General features: G+C 52.5%; 1 protein-coding gene across 1 annotated transcript; it reads right to left on the bottom strand.

The window, feature by feature from the left end:
• Positions 1-4766: 4766 nt before the first annotated feature.
• LRRC14B (leucine rich repeat containing 14B) lies at positions 4767-10513 on the bottom strand. The gene is made up of 2 exons (XM_069555952.2): positions 9564-10513; positions 4767-6164 (listed from the first exon to the last, which is right to left on the bottom strand). Exons 1-2 carry the CDS (start codon positions 10451-10453, stop codon positions 5519-5521), a joined length of 1536 nt encoding a protein of 511 aa, XP_069412053.1. The 5' UTR covers positions 10454-10513; the 3' UTR covers positions 4767-5518.
• Positions 10514-20814: the final 10301 nt, after the last annotated feature.

Below are 20814 nucleotides of genomic sequence, written 5' to 3' on the forward strand. Positions count from 1 at the left end.
AGGGAAATGATGTTAGACAAAAAGCAGATTAGAGCGATTTTCTTACTTGAGTTCAAAATAAGTCATAAATCAGCAGAGACAACTAGCAACATCAGTGACGCATTTGACCCAGGAACTGCTAACAAACATACAGTGCAGTAGCTGTTCAGGAAGTTTTGTAAAGGAGACGAGAGCCTTGACAACGAGGAGTGCAGTAAGTGGGCCTCAGAAGTTGACAGTGGCCAGCTGAGAGCCAGCATCGGAGCTGACCCTCCTGCAGCCGCACGAGAAGTTGCCAAAGCGCTCAGTGTCAACCATTCTGCAGTCGTTCAGCATTTGAAGCAGGTTTGTAGGTGATAAAGCGCGATACTGGGGGGGGCCTCGTGAGCTGACTGCAAATGAAATCGCGTTTCTCTTACGTAACGATGGCAAACCGTTTCTCAGTCGGATTCGGAAGTGGCAGAAAATGGGCTTCATATGACAGCTGGCAGTGGCTGGATGAGCGGCTGGTGACGAGGAGAGGCTTCAGGCCTTCCCAAAGCCAAGCCTGCACCGTCAAAAGCTCATGGTCGCTTTTGGCGGTCTCCTGACTGTCTAACCCACTACAGCCTTATGAATCCTAGTGAAACGACTACATCTGAGAAGTGTGCTCAGCAGGTTGACGAGATGCACCGAAAACTGCAGTGCCCTCAGCTGGCGTTGGTCAGCAGAATGGGCCGAGCTCTTCTCCATGACAGTGCCCAACCACCCATTGCACAGCCAGTGCTCCAGAAGTTGAACAAATTGGGCCACAGAGTTCAGCCCCATCCACCGTATTCATCTGAACTCTTGCCAGAGACTACCACTTCCTCAAGCATCTCAAGAACTTTGCAGGGAGAATGCTTCCACAACCAGCAGGATGCATAAAATACTTTCCAAGAGTTCATCGAATCCCAAGGCATGGATTTTTAATGCTACAGGGGTGAATAAATTTCTCATTGGCAAAAATGTGCTGGATGTAATGATTCCTGTTTTGATTAATAAAAATGTGTTTAAGCATAGTTATAATGATTTAAAGTTATGATCCGAAACCACAGTTACTTTTTCACCAACCTAAATATTAGCAATGGGCTATATTTAAAACACCTGCAATTTGAAAGCAGCAGTACCACTTTTTCTGTGTGTAATTCTTTACTCCTTACAAGGCTTTTTAAAATAGATTATCTCAATTTTTTACTACAAACTTAGGCCCACTTCCCACAGAGCTAATGTGAATTGGCCTGTGTATGTGTTACGCACATCACTTGTGCCACCCTGACCCCAGTCTTGTGCAGTGAGCGCTCTTGCTATCCTTGGGGTAGGGGCTCCTGAGACCACCCCAGACTTGATGACTTGCTGGGAGGTCTGAGGACTCAATGTGTGGCTGTTCTCATACTTGAGGCTCATCACATAGAAGGAGGACAAGGCCAGCAGAGGGATACACACCTGGCAAAAGGGGGAGACCACGTGGCTTCCAGCCACGACCCCCCCCCCCCCCCCCCCCGCCTGCCTAGGGCCACACGGCCATGTGGGCGCGCCTCAGAGACAGTGTCCCGGGTCTCTGTGGAGGGCCAGTCACACAGGCAGTCTGCCTGGCACAGACCCAAATTCCTGACTCCCAGAGGAAAGCAGGTGTGGGCACCAGGGGCCATTCCTACCACTTGATGTTGGCAGGAGCCTCCCCAGCCCAGGTCCTAGGCACCAGCTGAGGGCCAGCCTGTCAGCAGCCTCCCAGGCCTGCAGTGAGCCCTTCTGTGCAGCCATCATGTCCAGGGTCATGCAGGTGGTCACAGGTCCAGTTCAGACCCAGGCAGCTGGGCTTCAGAACTGCACTGCCCCGAGTGAGACCAGGTCAGTTTTGAGGGACTGGCGGGTTTGTGGGCTGATGTGAGAGGTGCTCGCCTCCACCTGAGGAACCCCGAGAGCAGCTGTGCTCTCAACAGGGCTCTGGTCCTGCTGGCTTAGCCGGGGGCTTGACTAAGGCCACCTCATGGGGCCTCAGGGCAGGGGTGGGGTGTGGGGGTCAGACCTCAGAGAAGAGCCAGAAATGGCTCGTGAACGACATCTTGAACCTTGGAGAAACCACCTTTTGGCCTCAGATCTCATTTTATCTTCTCTGCTGGCAAACCAGCTCTCCCGCTTCTGGCCCCAGGGTAAAAACAGCGGCCAAGTTTGGGGGCTGCGGGGTTGTGTGGTGCTGTGGCCTCTGAGTGGAGTAGGAGCAGCCGGGTGTGGCAGCTGTGAAGGAGGCAGGTGCCCCGCAGGCCCTCCAGCAAAGCAAGGACCTGCACAGAGCACGGGGCTGCCGGCAGGGCGGGGAGGGCCTTCCTGGGTCTAGCAGGGGGCAGCTGATGAGAGAGCTGCAGGCTGAAGTCTCTGGGTCTTTGGGCGCAGTCACCGTATGAGTCTGCTGGGTGTGTGGGTGTCTCCTCAGCTCTGAGTATACAATTGGAAAGAACCGTCTGCCACAAGAATTGTTAAGGTGGGACAGATGCATTGAAGCCCCTGAAGCTGCATCCCTTTCTTGCCAGGATGGTCAGCAGGAAGCAGTGCTGCATTCCTGGAGGAAGGGCAATTATCAATCCACACAGGCCAAGGGGAGGTAAAGATGGGGCTCCCCACACATCTAGGTTGTGGTCCCATAGGGTCTATCAGGGTCCCCATCATCTCCCCATTCCATTCAACTGTCTGGCCCCTGGTAAGACTGGGTGGGTTTAGGCAAATGACAGCACCTCAGGCTCCTCAAGAGCAGCCCAGTTGAGCCGCCATGGGCCACGCTGCTGGGCTCCTGACCCTGGCACGCTCTTCCTCCCCTGTGGATTGTGGTTTGCCCTCGCGTGGGAGCTCTGCTGTCTGCTGCACGAGAAGCACAAGGGTGGTCCTGGCCCTGCTGGGCACCCACGGTCACATGCCCTGCCAGCATCACTGGGCATCCTCAGGCCCCCCAGTCTTGGGCTGGGCAGGTGCAGGGAAAACCCGCCAGGCTGGAAGCGGCGTATTCAGTGTTGGGGCTGAGCGGGACCACAGCGACAAGTGAGTTCAATGCCCTGGCATGAGCGGGAGGCATAGGTCCCAGTCGGGCCACCTGTGCGCCTCTGAAGTGCTCCAGACGAGCATCCCAGGCTCTTCAGTTCCACGAAAGTGGGCTATTCCTCAGGGTAGGGTGGGGGCAGCTGGGAGTGCTCTCCACCAGCAGGCCCCTGTGTGCACTCCTGCCGTAGATCTCAGATCCTGTGTCGCCACAGTCTGCCCGACTCTTCTCTCCAACGCTGCTGGGCTCAGCCTCACACGTGCCCGGTCAGACCTGCTGACCGCCCAGAGGCCAGGTCTCATTGAAAAACTTCCAGAGACACATACAGCAGAAGCTACTCTACTCTTCAGAATTAGAACAAAATCGTTTCAAAAATTTGCCCCGTGCCTCCCAAGAGTCTTGGAATAACAAAGTCCACGAGGCTGAAATAGGTGCCAGGGAGACTTGACCAGCACAGCACGTGAGGAGACGTGCAGGGGTGAGCAAGAGGCAGAGCTGATGAGTGCAGGGAGTAGAAGCCGCCACATTGTCACTCCAGCCCACTCTGTGCATCACTGCTTTCCCGAAGACCCAGGGGCTCTTCCCGACCCAGGGATGAAACCCACGTTTCCTGTGGCTCCTGCATTGGGAGGCAGATTCTTTACCACTGAGCCACCTGGGAAGCCCTGTGGAATGCTATAGATATTTGGTTTTGTTCAGTTGTTAAGTCGTGTCCAACTCTTTGCAACACCATGGGCTGCACCACACCAGGCCTCCCTGTCCATCACCAACTCCCAAAGCTGGCTCAAACTCATGTCCATCTAGTCAGTGATGCCATCCGACCATCTCATCCTCCGTCATCCCTTTCTCCTGCTTTGATCTTTCCCAGCATCAAGGTTTTTCCCAATGAGTCAAGTCTTCCCATCAGGTGGTTAAAGTATTGGAGCTTAAGCCTCAGCATCAGTCCTTCCAATGAACACCCAGGACTGATCTTTAGGATGGACTGGTTGGATTTCCTGGCAGTCCAAGGAACTCTCGAGTCTTCTCCAACACCACAGTTCAAAAGCATCAATTCAGCGCTCAGCTTTCTTTACGGTCCAACTCATATCCATACATGACCACTGGAAAAACCATAGCTTTGATTACATGGACCTTTGTTGGCAAAGTAATGTCTCTGCTTTTTAACATGCTGTCTAGGTTGGTCATAACTTTCCTTCAGAGGAGTAAGCATCTTTTAATTTCATGGCTGCAGTAACAGCCTGCAGTGAATCTGGAGCCCAAGAAAATAAAATCTCACTACTTCCACTTTTCCCTTCTTTGCCATGAAGTGATGGGACTGGATGCTATGATCTTGGTTTTTTGAATGTTGAGTTTTAAGCCAGCTTTTTCACTCTCCTCTTTCACTCCCATCAAGAGGCTGTTACTCTCTCTTTGCTCTCTGCCATTAGAGTGGTATCATCTGCGTATCTGAGGTTGGTGATAGTTCTTCCAGCAGTCTTGATTCCAGCTTGCTATTCATCCAGCCTGGCATTCCACATGATGTACTCTGCATATAAGTTAAAGAGATTAGAACAGGCAAGGGTCCTGTGGGGGAAGGGGAGAAGTGGGTGAACTTTTTGTTTTTAAATAAATCATTTTAACAAAGGAATACAAATGGCCAACAAGCATATGAACACGCCCAGTTTCATGAACATCTAGGAAATACAAATTAATGCAAGACCTTTTCTTCATCCACTGGATTAAAAAAGAATACCATATCTGAGTAAGCCACACCTCTGTTTTATTAGCATTAATATTTAATTACCTTAATATGCAGCACTCTGCACAAATCTGATCTTAGTAGAAACCAAGTCCAAACATTGGAATTAACCACTCCTGAAGCTCCAGGACTCAGCTGCCAGAAGGCGCAACCCAAGCCCAGGGTCGGTGGAGGTATCAGAGCCAGAGGTCACCCCTGCTCTGGGCTCGGCCTGGCAACAGCGGAGCCCTCGCCTACCACTTGCAGGCCAGAGGGCAGGAAGAGCCATTAACAGCAAAGCCAATGTCCTCGCTGGACAGGGGATTAAATATTCATACAGGGCAGCGCGGCAGACACCTGTACCCTGCAGCCCGGGGCCCGGTGCGCCCCTCGCTTTCACTCCCCCCCGGCTGGTCGCTTTCATCCGTGTGTCCAGAGAGGTATCCTCTGTCCTTCCGCGCTCACACTGGCCTGTCCTCCCAGCACCCGAGCGCCGGTCCTGCCCCTGCAGCTCACTCGACCCCCAACTGCCGGGGCAGCTCCTCAGCTCCCACTGGTGGGCATCCGGCCTGCTCCCCCCCAACCCTGAGCATGGGGCTCAGTAAGACCCCCGTTCTGTCTTTGCTCCCAGGGAGAGGGCGGAGTCAGGGCCGCGCTCCTGCAGCAGCGCCTGGGTGTTTTCACCAGGAGGCGCCCAGGTGGTGGGCGGGGGGATAGCCGGGCGGGGAGGCTGGAGGCCGAGCTGCGGACGCACCGCCTCGGCCGTGCACGGCCTACTCCATCTGTTTCAGCACTCTGGAGAAGTTTTCTAGAGCGGTTTTGAAAGCTTGCAGCAAGAAAGCTCCGAGTTCATTGCTGGTTTCCTGAATGTCTGGGTCGAAACTCCCGAAGAGGGGTGTGGAGACCTGGATGTCGTCCCGGCCGGCGCGCAGCAGCACCGCGCGCAGGTCTGCCGCAATGGCGTCGTATTTCTGCTGGTCGAACTTGGACATGGCCAGCTCGTCCTGGGGGTAGGCGCTGCCCTCAGGGTAGCAGTCCCGGGGCACTGGGAACTCCACGCACCGCAGCCGGGGGAGCTCGCAGAGGGCGGTGAAGAGGCGCCGGAGCGCGCGGCCCGACAGCGGGTTCCCCAGGAAGCGCAGCTCCCGCAGCCGGCGGCAGGTGCCCAGCGCCAGGCTCAGCGCGCCCACGTGCCGGTCCTCGAGGCCGCACTCCTCCAGGGTCAGGGCCCTCAGCGTGGGGGCTGCCTGGCCCAGCAGCCGGTGGAAGGTGGCCGGGAACAGGTCCACCAGACAGTGCCCGCTGAGGTCCAGCACCTCCAGGTGGGCCGCGTGGATGCAGTTCGCCAAGAAGGTCATGTCTTCATGGTTCAGGGCGCAGTTGCCCACGTCCAGCACTCTCAGCGGCGTCCGGAGGGGGCTGCGGACAAGGTGGGAAATAGCGGCTGAGAGCAGGACCCGGGTTGCTCTGGAGCCTTGGGGTGAATCCTGTTTCAGGCACAGCAGACTGCGGCTCAGAGTCGCACCCACCTACCCCGGACTCCACTGCCTGAGAGCAGGACTGTTTTTCATTTTTAAGCAGTTGAACAAATCAAAATGAGAATATTTTGCGACATGTGAAAATGATATGAAATTCAAGTTTCAGTGCCCGTAAATCAAGTATAATCTGAACACGGCAAGACCTTCCTGTACGTCCTGTCTGCGGCTGCCCAGGTGCAACGAAGGGCTGAGTCACCAGACAGTGTGTAGCCCCCCGCAGTAGAGGCTTGAGTTACCTGAAGACAGGCCTGGCCTTTGTCCTCAGCCACCAAAGTGGTCAGTTTCTTCTGTCAACAGGGCTCTGTGTGTTCACAAGCTTGTGGGGCCATGAAGTGCCTGTGAATTGGCAGGAAACGAAACCCTGGCTTGGCTCCGAATGAAGGGCTGGAGCGCACAGGTTTTTAGGTCAGGGAGGGGTCCATTCTTAGCTTGCCAGGGAACTGAAGACCCTCCTGTGCTCTGAGTAGGAGTCCTTGCCCCGCTCAGCGGCTCTCACAGACCCATACCCGCCCTGGGGATTCCTGGTCTGGGTCTGGGGTCACTGGGCTGAGCACCCAGTGCCAGGATGTGGGGGTCCACTCTCCACCTGCCCGCTGGGGCTCCTCTCCCACCTCACCCTGTATCTGTACCCTGGGCCCGGAGCTCCTGCGGTCTTCTAGCTGCCGACACAGCCTGCTGTCCACCCACTGCGGCTCTGCCGGCCGTGGCTCAGGCCCTGAGCTGTGTGGAGTGTTTCCACTGCCATCTCTCTCATGCCCACATCCATCCATAAGGAGCCCTCTCCCCGGCTGCCCTTCCCCAACCCTTAGGGGGCCTCCTGTGTGGAAAAGGGTCAAAGGGCAGGCCTGACTGCCAATGTGTGTCTGGGAGCTTGGATTTGGGAAAGGGCCCCCTTCACCCGAAAAGGGGCCCCTGGCCTGAGCTGTCCACACAAGCAATGTAGTGCCTGCTGACACAGGCCTCCTTCTGGGATCTGAAATCTCCGTGCATGCCAGGCCGAGGTGCCCTCCCAACAAGCCCCCAATGAAACCCCTGGGCCTGGGTCTCCAATGTGCTCCCATGTGTCCGGAAAGGCGGGCCCTGAGCCCACACAGAAACACGACTGCCGTGTGGCGCCGCCCGGGGACCCTCGGGACAGCCCTGCATTTGTGGTGCCTGGGGAAGTGCACTCACAACCAGACGACCCGGCACAAGCCCACAGGGTCGTCTTGTTGGCTCTGCCCTGACATCACCTGTCTTCTGAAGCTCTGCACACTCAGGCTTCAGTCAGCTGGTTGCTGAGGGCCTGTCCAAAGCCCCAGAAGGCGCAGGTGTGCCGTGTGTCAGGGCTAAGTGGGAGGGAGGCAGACAGGTGCGTGCCCGTCATTGCAGCCGTCTGCTGTAATGCATCTCAGCAGTGAGTTTTCCCAGGGGGTCACCAACCTGGGGGCCGTGGGAGGCCTGCCCTGCCTGCTGGTCTTCCCGTCTCTCCACCGGGGTCTGCTGTGTGAGCCAAGAGAGCCGGGCCAACCCTCATCCTGTGGGGCTGACCGTCCCGAGTCGGGCTCAGAGCTCCCAGGGCTTGACCCGGCTCTTCCCTCCCCCCGTTCCTCCCCCCTGCTCCCTTCCTCACCTGTCCTTCAGCCCCCAGCCCAGGCTGCACCCTCGATGTCTCCCAGAGCCGGCTTCAGCCCCAGCTCAGGCCCTTCACCTTCAGGGTTCCTGCGGGTTCACTCTCCCCTAGCCCTCCACTCACTCAGGGGCCAGGTCTCTGCTCAAAGGTCACCTTGGAAACCAACCTTCCCTGACCACACGGCCGTCTACTCCCTCCCACTTAGGCCTGACACACCGCACACGTGGACCTTCTGGGGCTTTGGACAGGCGCTCAGCGAGTGTGCAGAGCAGAGGGTCAGGGGAGACAGGTGAGGTCAGGGCGGGGCCAACGAGATGGCCCTGTGGGTTTGTGCCGGGTCATCTGGTTGTGAACACGCTTCTCCAGGCACCACAAATGCAGGACTGTCCCGAGGGTCCCAGGGTGCTGCCACACGGCAGTCGTGTTTGTGTGTGGGTTCAGGGCCAGCCTTTCCTGAGCTGGGCAACTGCCTGGTTGAGGAGCAGGGTGGGGGATGGGGCGGGGAGCCCAGGAGCCCCAGAGAATAGAGGCTGTGCAGGCCCTGGCCAGCCACTGCATAAAGGAAAAATTCTGGCAAGCCAAGGGCTCCCTAAACCAGAGAAGACATCCTCACAGTCATTGGCTCAAGAAACGAGAGGTTATTTTCCATAATTTTTGTAAGTATATTCACAGCTGGTGGCCGCCAAGGTGGCGATCCTTGGTGGTGCCCTCCCCTGGCCTGGTGACTGGCCCTCACCACACCGTGAGCGGCAGCAGCAGCATCGTACTCTGCAGGGAAGGGTACAGGAGCCAGAGGGCTTCTGGAGGGGCCCATGGGCCAAGGAGCTGAGGTCTCCTGTGGCTCAGCCGGTGAAGAATCTGCCCGCAATGCGGAAGACCCCAGCTTGATCCCTGGGTGGGGAAGAGCCCCTGGAGAAGGGAAAGGCTCCCCACTCCAGTATTCCTGGGCTTCCCTTGTGGCTCAGCTGGTGAAGAATCTGCCCGCAATGCGGAAGACCCCAGCTTGATCCCTGGGTGGGGAAGAGCCCCTGGAGGAGGGATAGGCTCCCCACTCCAGTATTCTTGAGCTTCCCTTGTGGCTCAGCTGGTAAAGAATCCACTTGCAATGCAGAAGACCTGGGTTCGATCCCTCGGTTGGGAAGATTCCCTGGAGAAGGGAAAGGCTACCCACTCCAGTATTCCAGCCTGGAGAATTCCATGGACTGGAATCCTAGAAAATTCCATAGAGTCCATGGGTTGCAAAGAGTCGGACACGACTGAGCGACTTGCACTTTTCACTTTTTTTCACTGACAACTATGGAAATGAGCCTAAGCCCCAGCCCTGGGGTGATTTGTTACACCAAAAGGTAATTAATACACTGTGATAGAGTTACTTCTATGTTGCCTGCTTGCTACTCAGGACTCTTGTCTTTTCCTTACCACCTGGAGAGTCTCCTTTGAGGCATGGGACTCCCAGGTGGCCCCCAACGCCAGTCCCAGCTGGGCTTCCTCCCTCCCCATGGGTCCGCTCTGGCTGCTCTGGGCTGGGCAAAATCCACAGGGACCAGGCCTTGTGCCTGGTAAGTCACCAGGTCTGCGCACAGCCCCACGCTGCCCTGACCTGGGCTGAGGGGCTGAGGGCAGATGCCCCCCACCCCTGCCCCCTCCTTCTGGTCACCCCAGACTCACCCAAGCAGTGTCTGCAGCTTCCCGGTCAGCGTGGAGAAGGCCACGTGCAGCTCCGTGAGCTGCGTCATCCTGCTGAGCGCCCAAGCGATGGAGGCGAGCAGGGGCTCCTCGCCGTCAGGGGCAGGGGTGCTGGCGGGGGGCGCGTCAAAGGCCTTGGCGGGCAGGGTGAGTGAGACCAGCCGCGGGAAGCCCCCCTGGGCCAGCAGCTGCTGCACGTGGCCTGCGTGCAGACGCACGTTGTGCACCACCTCCAGCCGGCGCAGCTCGCGGGGCCCTGCCAGGTGCAGCACGTGCAGCAGCCGTCCCGGGTCCAGGCTGTCCGCCCGCAGCGAGAGGCAGCGCACGCGCAGAGGGCCAGGGCCCGCCGGCCCCAGGGCGCGTGCCACCGCCTCAAAGTTGCCCGCGGTGACGAAGACGTCGGCCAGGACCTCGACGGGGCGCCGGGTGGCGCAGGGCTGCTCCTGCAGCTCGCAGCAGGTCCTGGCCAGCAGCTCCGTCCGGCCCCATCTGCCCAGCGCCCGCCCGCAGGGGCACCTCTGCACCTGCACATCTCGGATGCCCGTGAGGTCAACCACCCGCAGCCGCCGGCAGCCCCCACCCTGGAGCACGTGATTGGCCAGGCCGTGCATGCAGGCCTCCAGGCAGGCCCGGCAGGCCCGGTCCCGCAGGTCCCCCGTGTGGTCCGCGCTCGGACCCAGCAGAGGGCCCAGCCGAAACTCCTCCAGTGGCCAGTGCTGGAGAAGAAGGCGGATCACGGCGGACTGCTCCAGCAGGTAGCTGGCTTTGAAGAGCAGCGGGTATAGATTATGGGCCACGGCGTCCAGGCTCTGCTGGGCCCCCGGGGGGTGGGACACCAGGGCCACCGCGGAGATGAAGCGCAGCGACTGCATGGCCCACCTGCGGTCGCTGGGACTAACCCCCTGTGCTTCTGCTGAAGACCAGCCCTCTTCTTGCCTATTTTTAGCTGCAGCTGCTGCAAGCAGCTTGCCTTAGACGGTGGGGAGCCAACCCTCTGGTCATCTGATGGCTATTTTTGTCCTGGGCGCCCATTTGGCTCTGGCTGTGGAGGTGTCTGGCTGCTGCCGGCCTGTCTTGAAGGCGCTCAGCTGGGGAAAGCTGAGCTCCTCTGGTGCTTGGCTGGGGGAGGGCGTGGGGCCCTGGCGTTGCCGCCAGGGTTCACTTCCAGTGTGGCCTGCCCTGGGGGCACCCATCCCCTCCAGGGAGTGGGTCTGCCCCAGCCCTGGGCTGGCTCCACAGCTGGAGGGACCAGCAGCAAGCCTTTCCTTGGACCCTTGGGCCCAAGTCCCTCCCTTGGCCCCGAGTCCAGAGTTAGGGATGTGGCAATGAGCATAGGCTGGCCTCTCCAACAACTGTCTCCTGAGTTTAGGAGAAGATAAAGGCCCCTGAGGGGCCTAACCGTAACCTGACTTCATTGTCAGTGAGGACCCAGGCTGGGAGCCATCCCCCGCCATCCCACACTCGCCTGAGCCCCCACCGGTCCATGTGCTCCCAGCTGCGGGGCCTCCCTGGACAGAACCCCCTGCAGCCCCGGGGCCCATGCAGTATGCGGGGCTGCAGGGGAGGTGGGGACCCTGGGACCCTGACGCTCCCACAGCCTGGAGCCTGGTTCCTCGCTCTGGAGGGTGGCAGAATGTGTGCCCCTGAACACGCAAGAGTATTCTGAGCTAAGGGCGCTTGGATCCCCTTCCTGAACGCAGGAAGGTGAGCCACTTTCCCTGAACTGGGAGGAGAGACAGTCTCATCACTGGAGAGGGTGTCAGGATGGTTCCTTGTTAATGTTACTGCCTTGTGTGTTGAGTTACTTTTCCACAGTCACCTCGTCTCTCAGCTTACAGAAACACTTAGGCCACTGGGGTCTTCATCTCCTTATGAGGGCTCCCATGTCATAAAAGCTTACCTGAAATCTTTTCTCTTGTGAATCTGTTCTTTGTTACAGAGGCCCAGAAGACAGCCCAAGATGGGCAGGGAAAAAGTTTTTCCTTCCTACAGCTGCCAGCTCTGACGGGCGTTAGATCATCATCCAGTGGCTTGAAGGTGCACGCTCCCTCCACCCTGACTTCAGCATCATCTAGGAGCTCATAGACTCTCCAGATGATCACTGAGCTAGGGAGGGGACATGGTGGACAGAGAGAGAGACAGAAAAACAGAGAGTCAGAGACACACCAAGACAAATCAAGAGACAAGAGGAGGGAAAGGTGGAAAGGACCCTGGGAGGGTAGGGTCAGGGGCCACTGGACTCCAGGAGGTGGGGCCTGGCGGGGGTGCAGGTGCGTGGGGGTGGGGAGGAACATGAGGGTGAGAGTGAGCATAGGGCTGGGGCTGCGGTGCCTGGGGACCCACGTGGGCTGGGCCCTCCACCCCTCCACCCAGGTTGGACTCCCCCCTGAGGGACAGTCCTGCCTGCTGTTTCCTCAGAGCCTCAGCAGTGCCTCCCTTGGGAGGGTTGTGGGGAGGCGTTATGCTCCAGGGGGGACCCCAGTATTGTCAGGCAGGCAATGTGTGTGTGGAAGGTGGTGGGGAACCTTCTCTGATGCCCCCCCCCCCCCCGCCACCGCAGGGCAGGAGACAAAGATGTGGACCAGGCAGACCCCAGAGGGCTTCTGCTGCCCAGGGCCCCATCCCCCAAAGTCACGGGGGTTGAGGTCCCTGGGGGAGGTATACCGGTTACGACCCTGACGCAACAGAGCCAGTGAAAGAAGCACATGCATATATTAGAACACAGTCGCATTTATTTATGGTCCTAACGTTTGGAACAGGGCTTCCCTGGGGGCACTAGTGATAAAGAACCCGCCTGCCAATGCTGGAGGCATGAGAGATGCAGGCTCGATTCCTGGGTGGGGAAGGTCCCCTGGAAGAGGGCATGGCAACCCACTGCAGTATTCTTGCCTGGAGAATCCCATGGACAGAGGAGCCTGGTGGGCTACAGTCCAGAGGGTCTTAAAGGATTGGACAAGATGGAAAGACTTGGCTCAGCATATAAAGTTTGGCATAGCCAGCGCTGAAGCAGGGTGACAAGGAACAGAATTTACAGTGGCTGGCAGAGCACAAACGTGAGGCCCCTGCCTGTCCAGCTGCTCCTGTCCGGGGGGGTGATATCTGATGCTGCCCCCCGGGGGAGGCAGCACTTTGAGGGCATCCACTCAGGCTCTCCTCCCTGTGGGGAGGGGTTCAGGGCCTTGTCCACACTGGCAGGACCTCCCTGCAGAGGCTGGCGTGGACTTGCAGCCCCAGCTGCTGTGCCCTTTCCCCACACCACTTGGGGTCCCCCGGGACATGGGAACGACTCACGGGTGGAGCCAACTCGAGTGCCACTGGCCACACAGCTTGTTTGAAGGAAAAGGAACCCACGATCCCAGCTAGACTCAGGCAGCTGCCCCTGCACCCGGGACAAACCTCATGGGGGCTGCGCCTTTGGAGAAGGTGCTCTGCAGGGGTTAGGGCCTCATCAGTAGGTGGAAATTGGTACCATTTACTAAATTGGGAGAAACTTGGGGAGAATAAGACACACTAACACCCAGATGCTCTTCTGGGATTTGCCGCCTGATCGGAAGGTGGAAGTTCATACCATTTACTAAGACATGTGAGACTTGAGGAGAAGAGGACACACTCACACTGAGATGCTGTTTAGGGGTGTGGGGCCTGATCAGTACCTGGAAGTTGCTGCCATTCACTATCATGGGAGAGGCTTGGGGAGAAGCAGGCACACTCATGCTGAGATGCTGCTCAGACCTTTGGGCCCGATCAGTAGGTGGAGGTTGGTACCAGTTACTAATACAGAAGAGACTTTGGGAGAAGAGGACACACTAACACACAGACGCTGTCCAGGGATTTGGAAAGTGATCACTAGGTGGAGATTGGTACCGTTTACTAAGGTGGGAGAGACTGGGGGAGAAGAGGACACAGTGACCCTGAGATGCTCTTCAGCATGTTGAGCGGACGGATTGCCCTGTGAGCTGGATGCTGAGAGGGAGCGTCAGGTTCAGAAGCATTCACATCGCTCAGATGGTAAAGAATCCACCTTCAAGGCCGGAAACCAGGGTTCGATCCCTGGGTCAGGAAGACCCCTGGAGAAGAAAATTGTACCCACTCCAGTACTCTTGCCTGGGAAATCCTGTGGACAGAGAAGCCTTATGGGCTACAGTCCATGGGGTTTCAGAATCAGAGAGGACTGAAGTGACCGAGCACCAGGCTTAATTATCCCTCCCACCTAACTGTTTTTCTTTATAATGACTAGTTGGTTTTCTAACTTTGTGAGTTGGTTCTGTTTTTAAATTAGTTCATTTGTATGAACTTGTAGGTAAGTGATATCTTACGATATTTGTCTTTCTACCTCTGACTTACTTCACTTAGTGTGATGATCTCTGGGGTCATCCATGCTGCTGCCGGTGGCATGCTTTTGCTTCATGGCTGAATAATATCCCATTGTGCAATGCACCACTCGGTCTTCACTGTTCTGTCAATGGACACTTTGTTTAATGTTTTCACTATTATAAATAGTGCTGCCCTAAAAGCAGGGATACATTGTCATTTTAAATTTTAGTCTTCTCCAGATCTGAGCCCAGCAGTGGGACTGCCTCATCCTATGGTTGATCTGTGTTTAGTTTTTTAAGGAAGCTTCATGCTGTTTTCCGTGGTGGCTTCACCACGTGTCCCCTCACCAAGACGTAGGAGGACCCCCTCTACCCTACACCCTCAGTGCAGGAGAAGAGATTCTCACACTGGGATTCTGACCAGGGGTTTAGTGCCTGATTAGTAAGAGGGAGTTTTGACCATATACTAACATGGCAGAGAGTTGAGGAGAAGACACACTCACACTGAGATGCTGCTCAGAGTTTGGGGGCCTGATTGGTAGGTGGAAGTTGGTATCATTTACTAAAACGGGAGCGACTTGGGGAAATGAAGACACACTAACACTGATATGCTTTTCAGGGGTCCAGGGCCTAGTCAGTAGGTGGAAGTTGGTACCATTTACTATATTGGGAGAAACTTGGAGAGACTAAGACACACTAACACTCAGATGCTCCTCAGGAATTTGGAGATCTTTTTAATGATGGTCACTGTGACAAGTGGGAGGTGATTTCTCACTACAGTTTTGATTTGCATTGATTTAGTAGTTAGTGGAGGGTTTTTGCATGTACTCTAACACTTTACCTGTTGTGAATACAATTTACCTCTTGAAACTGGCTTCTTAAAAGTCAGCCCTGTTTTGAATTATTTTTTGGTAATTAACCCAGGGACATTGCTTGAGGGCAGGTGTCATTTACAGCCCCAAAGGCCTTGCAAATATTAGGTGCCCATCAGTTCCAACAAGATCAAACCAGTCCATCCTAAAGGAAATCAGCCCTGAATATTCATTGGAAAGACTGATGCTGAAGCTGAAACTCCAATACTTTGGCCCCCTGATGCCAAGAACTCACTCATTGGAAAAGACCCTGATGCTGGGAATGATTGAAGGTGGGAGGAGAAGGGGATGACAGAGGATGAGATAGCTGGATGGCATCACCGACTCAATGGACATGAGTTTGAGTGAACTCCGGGAGTTGGTGATGGACAGGGAGGCCTGGCGTGCTGCAGTCCATGGGACAGGACTGAGGGACTGAAATGAACTGAGCTGAGCTGAACTGCAGTTTTAAAGGTGTTGTTATGGAAAACAGCCACAAGGGGGCAGCATTCCTTCATGCCCAAATCAGGTTCCTCGGGCAACCAGAGCCTTAAGAGTTAGTCAGAAGATGGCGGAGGAATAGGACAGGGAGACCACTTTCTCCCCCACAAATTCATCAAAAGAACATTTTAATGCTGCATAAACTCTACAAAACAACTTCTGAATGCTGGCACAGGAATCAGGCACCCAGAAAAGCAGATCATTGTCTTCAAAAACAGGTAGGAAAAATATAAAAGATGAAAAAAGAGACAAAGGAGGTAGAGAGGGAGCTCCGTCCCGGGAAGGGGGTCCTGGCCTGGGAAGGGAGTCTTAAAAAGAGAGAAGTTTCCAAACACCAGGAAACACTCTCACTGCGGAGTCTGTGGCGAGCCTTGGAAGCACAGAGGGCAACGTGACAGGGAAAACAAATAAATAAAAAATTGAAACCAGATTACAAGCCCAACAGTAACTCCCCCAGCGGAGAAGCAGCGCAGGCGCCTGCATCCGCCACTAGCAAGTGGGGGCTGGGCAGGGAGGCGTGGGCTGCAGTGCTTTTTAAGAATCGGGATAGAATGCTGTGAGTGTAACCAGAGTGAACTAACTTGGGCTAGCATACCAGTCTGTGGGAAAGCTACCACGCGAAAAGCTCTAACATAAGACACTGCCAGGACTGTGCACAGAACAAAGGACGGAACAGAAATAGCCGGCTGCAGACCACCCCCCTCCGGTGACAGGCAGCCTGAGCCGTAAGGGCTGGAAGGGGGCAATTGCAGCCCCGGAGAGACTTTGCCTACCAAACTGCAAGCAGGCTTCTTTGCTAAGACTTCTTGGGGTCCTGGACAGTCACCATCCGCCTGACAAGGGGCGCCAGTGGTACACCCGGAAAACTGAGCAGCAGGGAAAGGCGATAAGTCGCAGCGACTGCGCTGGCCAAACACCTGAGCTACTCAGTCCTAGGAAGGGCACAAAACGCAGGCCCAACCAAATTTGCGCCTCTGAGGGCTACCTGAGAGCCGAGCCTGAGCGGCTTAGACCGGGGAGGCACATGCAGCCTAGGGCTGGCCTCAGACGGTTCCTGGCGGAGCAACGTAGAGCCTGAGCAGTGTGTAGGGGCAGGCCCAGCGGGCCTGAGACGCTGCGAGCACACGCCAGTGTGATTTGTTTGCAGCATCCCTCCCTCCGCACAGCGCGACGGAACAGGTGAGCCTAAAAAAGAGAGAAAAAAGGGTCCACCACCGCCCCCTTGTGTCAGGGCGGAAATCAGACACTGAAGAGACCAGCAAACAGAAGAATCTAAACAGAGGGAACCGCCTTGGACGGGACCCCACACTGCCCACATCACCAGAGAAAGTCACAGAAATATCTTTACTATTTTTACGACCATTCTCTCTCTTTTTTTTGTTGATGTTGTTTGATTGTTTTTCTTTTCTTTTTCTTTTTTTAAAACTTTTTAAAATTTTTAAGTTCTCGATTTCTCCTTTAATTTTAATTTTTATAACCTACTATTACTTTTCAAAAAAAGACCCTATTTTTAAAGCAAACGCTGTATATATATATATATATATATATATATATATATATATATATATATATATTTGTGTGTGTGTGTGTGGCTTTTTTTTTTTTAAATAATTCTTGTGACTTTGGTTCTTCTTCTTCTTCTTTTCTTTAATATTGTATTTTTGAAAATCCAACCTCTACTCTAGATTTTTAGTCTTTGCTTTTTGGTATTTGTTGTCAATTTTGTACATTTAAAAACCCAATCTTCAGTACCCAATTTTACCTGAGAGTGAGATTACTGGCTTGACCATCTCTCCTCCTTTGGATTCTCCTTTTTCTCCACCAGGTTGTCTCTGCCTCCTCTCTCCCCCTTCTCTTCTCTACCCAACTCTGTGAATCTCTGTGTGTTCCAGACAGTGGAGAAAACTTAGGGAACTGGTTACTGGCTGGATCTGTCTCTCTCCTTTTCATTTCCCTCTTTTATCCTCCTGGTCACCTCTGTCTACTTCCTCCCTCTCCTCTTCCCTGTATAAATCCGTGAACATCTCTGAGCGGTCCAGACTGTGGAGCGCCCATAGGGAAGTGATTACTGGCTAGCTTGCTCTCTCCTCTTTTGATCTCATCTCATCTCATTCCAGTCACCTCTAGCTACACCCTCCCTCTTCTCTTCTCCATGTAACTCAGTGAACCTCTCTGGGTGTCCCTCAATGTGGAGAAACTTTTCATCTTTAACCTAGATGTTTTATCATTGGTGCTGTATAGATGGAGAAGTCCTGAGGCTACTGTAAAAGTAAAACTGAAAGCCAGAAGCAGGAGGCTTAAGTCCAAATCCTGAGAACATCAGAGAAGTCCTGAATCCAGGGAACATTAATCGATTGGAGCCCATCAAATGCCTTCATACCTACACTGAAACCAAGCACCACCCAAGGGCCAACAAGTTCCAGAGCAAGACATACCACGCAAATTCTCCAGCAACACAGGAACACACCCCTGAGCTTCAGTATACAGGCAGCTCAAGTTACTCCAAAACCATAGACGTCTCATAACTCATTACTGGACACTTCATTGCACTCCAGAGAGAAGAAATCCAGCTCTACCCACCAGAACTCTGACACAAGCTTCCCTAACCAAGAAACCTTGACAAGCCACTGATACAACCCCACCCACAATGAGGAAACTCCATAATAAAGAGAACTCCACAAATTCCCAGAATCCAGAAAGGCCACCCCAAATGCAGTAATATAACCAAGATGAAGAGACGGAGGAATACCCAGCAGGTAAAGGAATAGGAGAAATGCCCACCAAACCAAACAAAAGAGGAAGAGATAGGGAATCTACCTGAGAAAGAATTCCAAATAATGATAGTGAAAATGATCCAAAATCTTGAAATCAAAGTGGAATCACAAATAAATAGCCTGGAGACAAGGATTGAGAAGATGCAAGAAAGGTTTAACAAGGACCTTGAAGAAATAAAAAAGAGTCATATATAATGAATAATGCAATAACTGAGCTCAGAAACACTCTGGAGGCAGAAGATAGGATTAGTGAAGTAGAAGACACAATGGTAGAAATAAATGAATCAGAGAGGAAAAAAGAAAAATGAATTAAAAGAAATGAGGACAATCGCAGAGACCTCTGGGACAATGTTGAATGCCCCAATCATAGGAGTCCCAGAAGAAGAAGACAAAAAGAAAGACCATCAGAGAATACTTGAGGAGATAATAGTTGAAAACTTCCCTAAAATGGGGAAGGAAATAATCACCCAAGTCCAAGAAACCCAGAGAGTCCCAAGGTGAAACACCCCAAGACACATATTAATCAAATTAACAAAGATCAAACACAAAGAACAAATATTAAAAGCAGAAAGAGAAAGACAACAAATAATACACAAGGGGATTCCCATAAGGATAACTGCAGATCTTTCAATAGAAACGCTTCAGGCCAGGAGGGAATGGCAAGACATACTTAAAGTGATGAAAGAAAATAACCTACAGCCCAGATTACTGTATCCAGCAAGGATCTCATTCAAATATGAAGGAGAAATCAAAAGCTTTACAGACAAGCAAAAGCTGAGAGAATTCAGCACCACCAAACCAGCTCTCCAACAAATGCTAAAGGATCTTCTCTAGACAGGAAACACAAAAAGGGCATATAAACTCGAACCCAAAACAATAAAGTAAATGGCAATGGGATCATACTTATCAATAATTACCTGAAATGTAAATGGGTTGCATGCCCCAACCAAATGGCAAAGACTGGCTGAATGGATACAAAAACAAGACCCCTATATATGCTGCTTACTAGAGACCCACCTCAAAACATGGGACATATACAGACTGAAAGTGGAGGGCTGGAAAAAGATATTCCACGCAAATAGAGACCAAAAGAAAGCAGGAGTAGCAATACTCATATTGGATAAAATAGACTTTAAAACAAAGGCTGTGAAAAGAGACAAAGAAGGCCACTACATAATGATTAAAGGATCAATCCAAGAATAAGATATAACAATTGTAAATATATATGCACCCAATATAGGAGCACCCCAATATGTAAGACAAATGCTAACAAGTATGAAAGGGGAAATTAACAATAACACAATAATAGCAGGAGACTTTAATACCCCACTCACAGCTATGGACAGGTCAACTAAACAGAAAATCAACAAAGAAACACAAACTTTAAATGATACAATAGACCAGTTAGACCTAATTGATATCTATAGGGCAATTCACCCCAAAACAATGAATTTCACCTTTTTCTCAAGTGCGCATGGAACCTTCTCCAGGATAGATCACATCCTGGGCCATAAATCTAACCTTGATAAATTCAAAAGAGTTGAAATAATTCCAAGCATCTTTTCTGACCATAAATGCATTAAGATTAGATCTCAATTACAGGAGAAAAACTATTAAAAATTCCAACATATGGAGGCTGAACCACATGCTTGTGAATAACCAACAAATCACAGAAGAAATCAAGAAAGAAATCAAAATATGCATAGAAATGAATGAAAATGAAAACACAACAACCCCAAACCTGTGGGACACTATAAAAGCAGTTCTAAGAGGAAAGTTCATAGCAATAGAGGCATTCCTCAAGAAACAAGAAAAAAGTCAATTAAATAACCTAACTCTACACCTAAAGCAACTGGAAAAGGAAGAAATGGAGAACCCCAGAGTTAGTAGAAGGAAAGAAACCTTAAAAATTAGGGCAGAAATAAATGCAAAAGAAACAAAAGAGACCATAGCAAAAATCAACAAAGCCAAAATCTCGTTCTTTGAAAGGATAAATAAAATTGACAAACCATTAGCCAGACTCATCAAGAAACAAAGGGAGAAAAATCAAATCAATAAAATTAGAAATGAAAATGGAGAGATCACAACAGACAACACAGAAATACAAAGGATCATAAGAGACTACTATCAGCAATTATATGCCAATAAAATGGACAACGTGGAAGAAATGGACAAATTCTTAGAAAAGTACAACTTTCCAAAACTGAACCAGGAAGAAATAGAACATCTTAACAGACCCATCACAAGCACGGAAATTGAAACTGTAATCAGAAATCTTCCAGCAAATAAAAGCCCAGGTCCAGACGGCTTCACAGCTGAATTTTACTAAAAATTTAGAGAAGAGCTAACACCTATCCTACTGAAACTCTTCCAGAAAATTGCAGAGGAAGGTAAACTTCCAAACTCATTCTATGAGGCCACCATCACCCTAATACCAAACCCTGACAAAGATGCCACAAAAAAAGAAAACTACAGGCCAATATCACTAATGAACATAGATGCAAAAATCCTTAACAAAATCCTAGCAATCAGAATCCAACAACACATTAAAAAGATCATACTCCATGACCAAGTGGGCTTTATCCCAGGGATGCAAGGATTCTTCAATATCCGCAAATCAATCAATGTAATTCACCACATTAACAAATTGAAAAATAAAAGCCAGATGATTATCTCAATAGATGCAGAGAAGGCCTTTGACAAAATTCATCATCCATTTATGATTAAAACTCTCCAGAAAGCAGGAATAGAAGGAACATACCTCAACATAATAAAAGCTATATATGGCAAACCC

Source organism: Ovis canadensis, chromosome 16 (assembly GCF_042477335.2).
Source record: "Ovis canadensis isolate MfBH-ARS-UI-01 breed Bighorn chromosome 16, ARS-UI_OviCan_v2, whole genome shotgun sequence".
Lineage (NCBI taxonomy): Eukaryota > Metazoa > Chordata > Mammalia > Artiodactyla > Bovidae > Ovis > Ovis canadensis.

Coding starts and splice junctions, on each gene's coding strand:
- LRRC14B (XM_069555952.2), bottom strand. CDS start 10,453: ATGCAGTCGCTGCGCTTCATCTCCGCGGTGGCCCTGGTGTCCCACCCC. Junction 6,165..9,563: donor AAGCTGCAGACACTGCTTGG/GTGAGTCTGGGG, acceptor CCTTGTCCGCAG/CCCCCTCCGGACGCCGCTGA.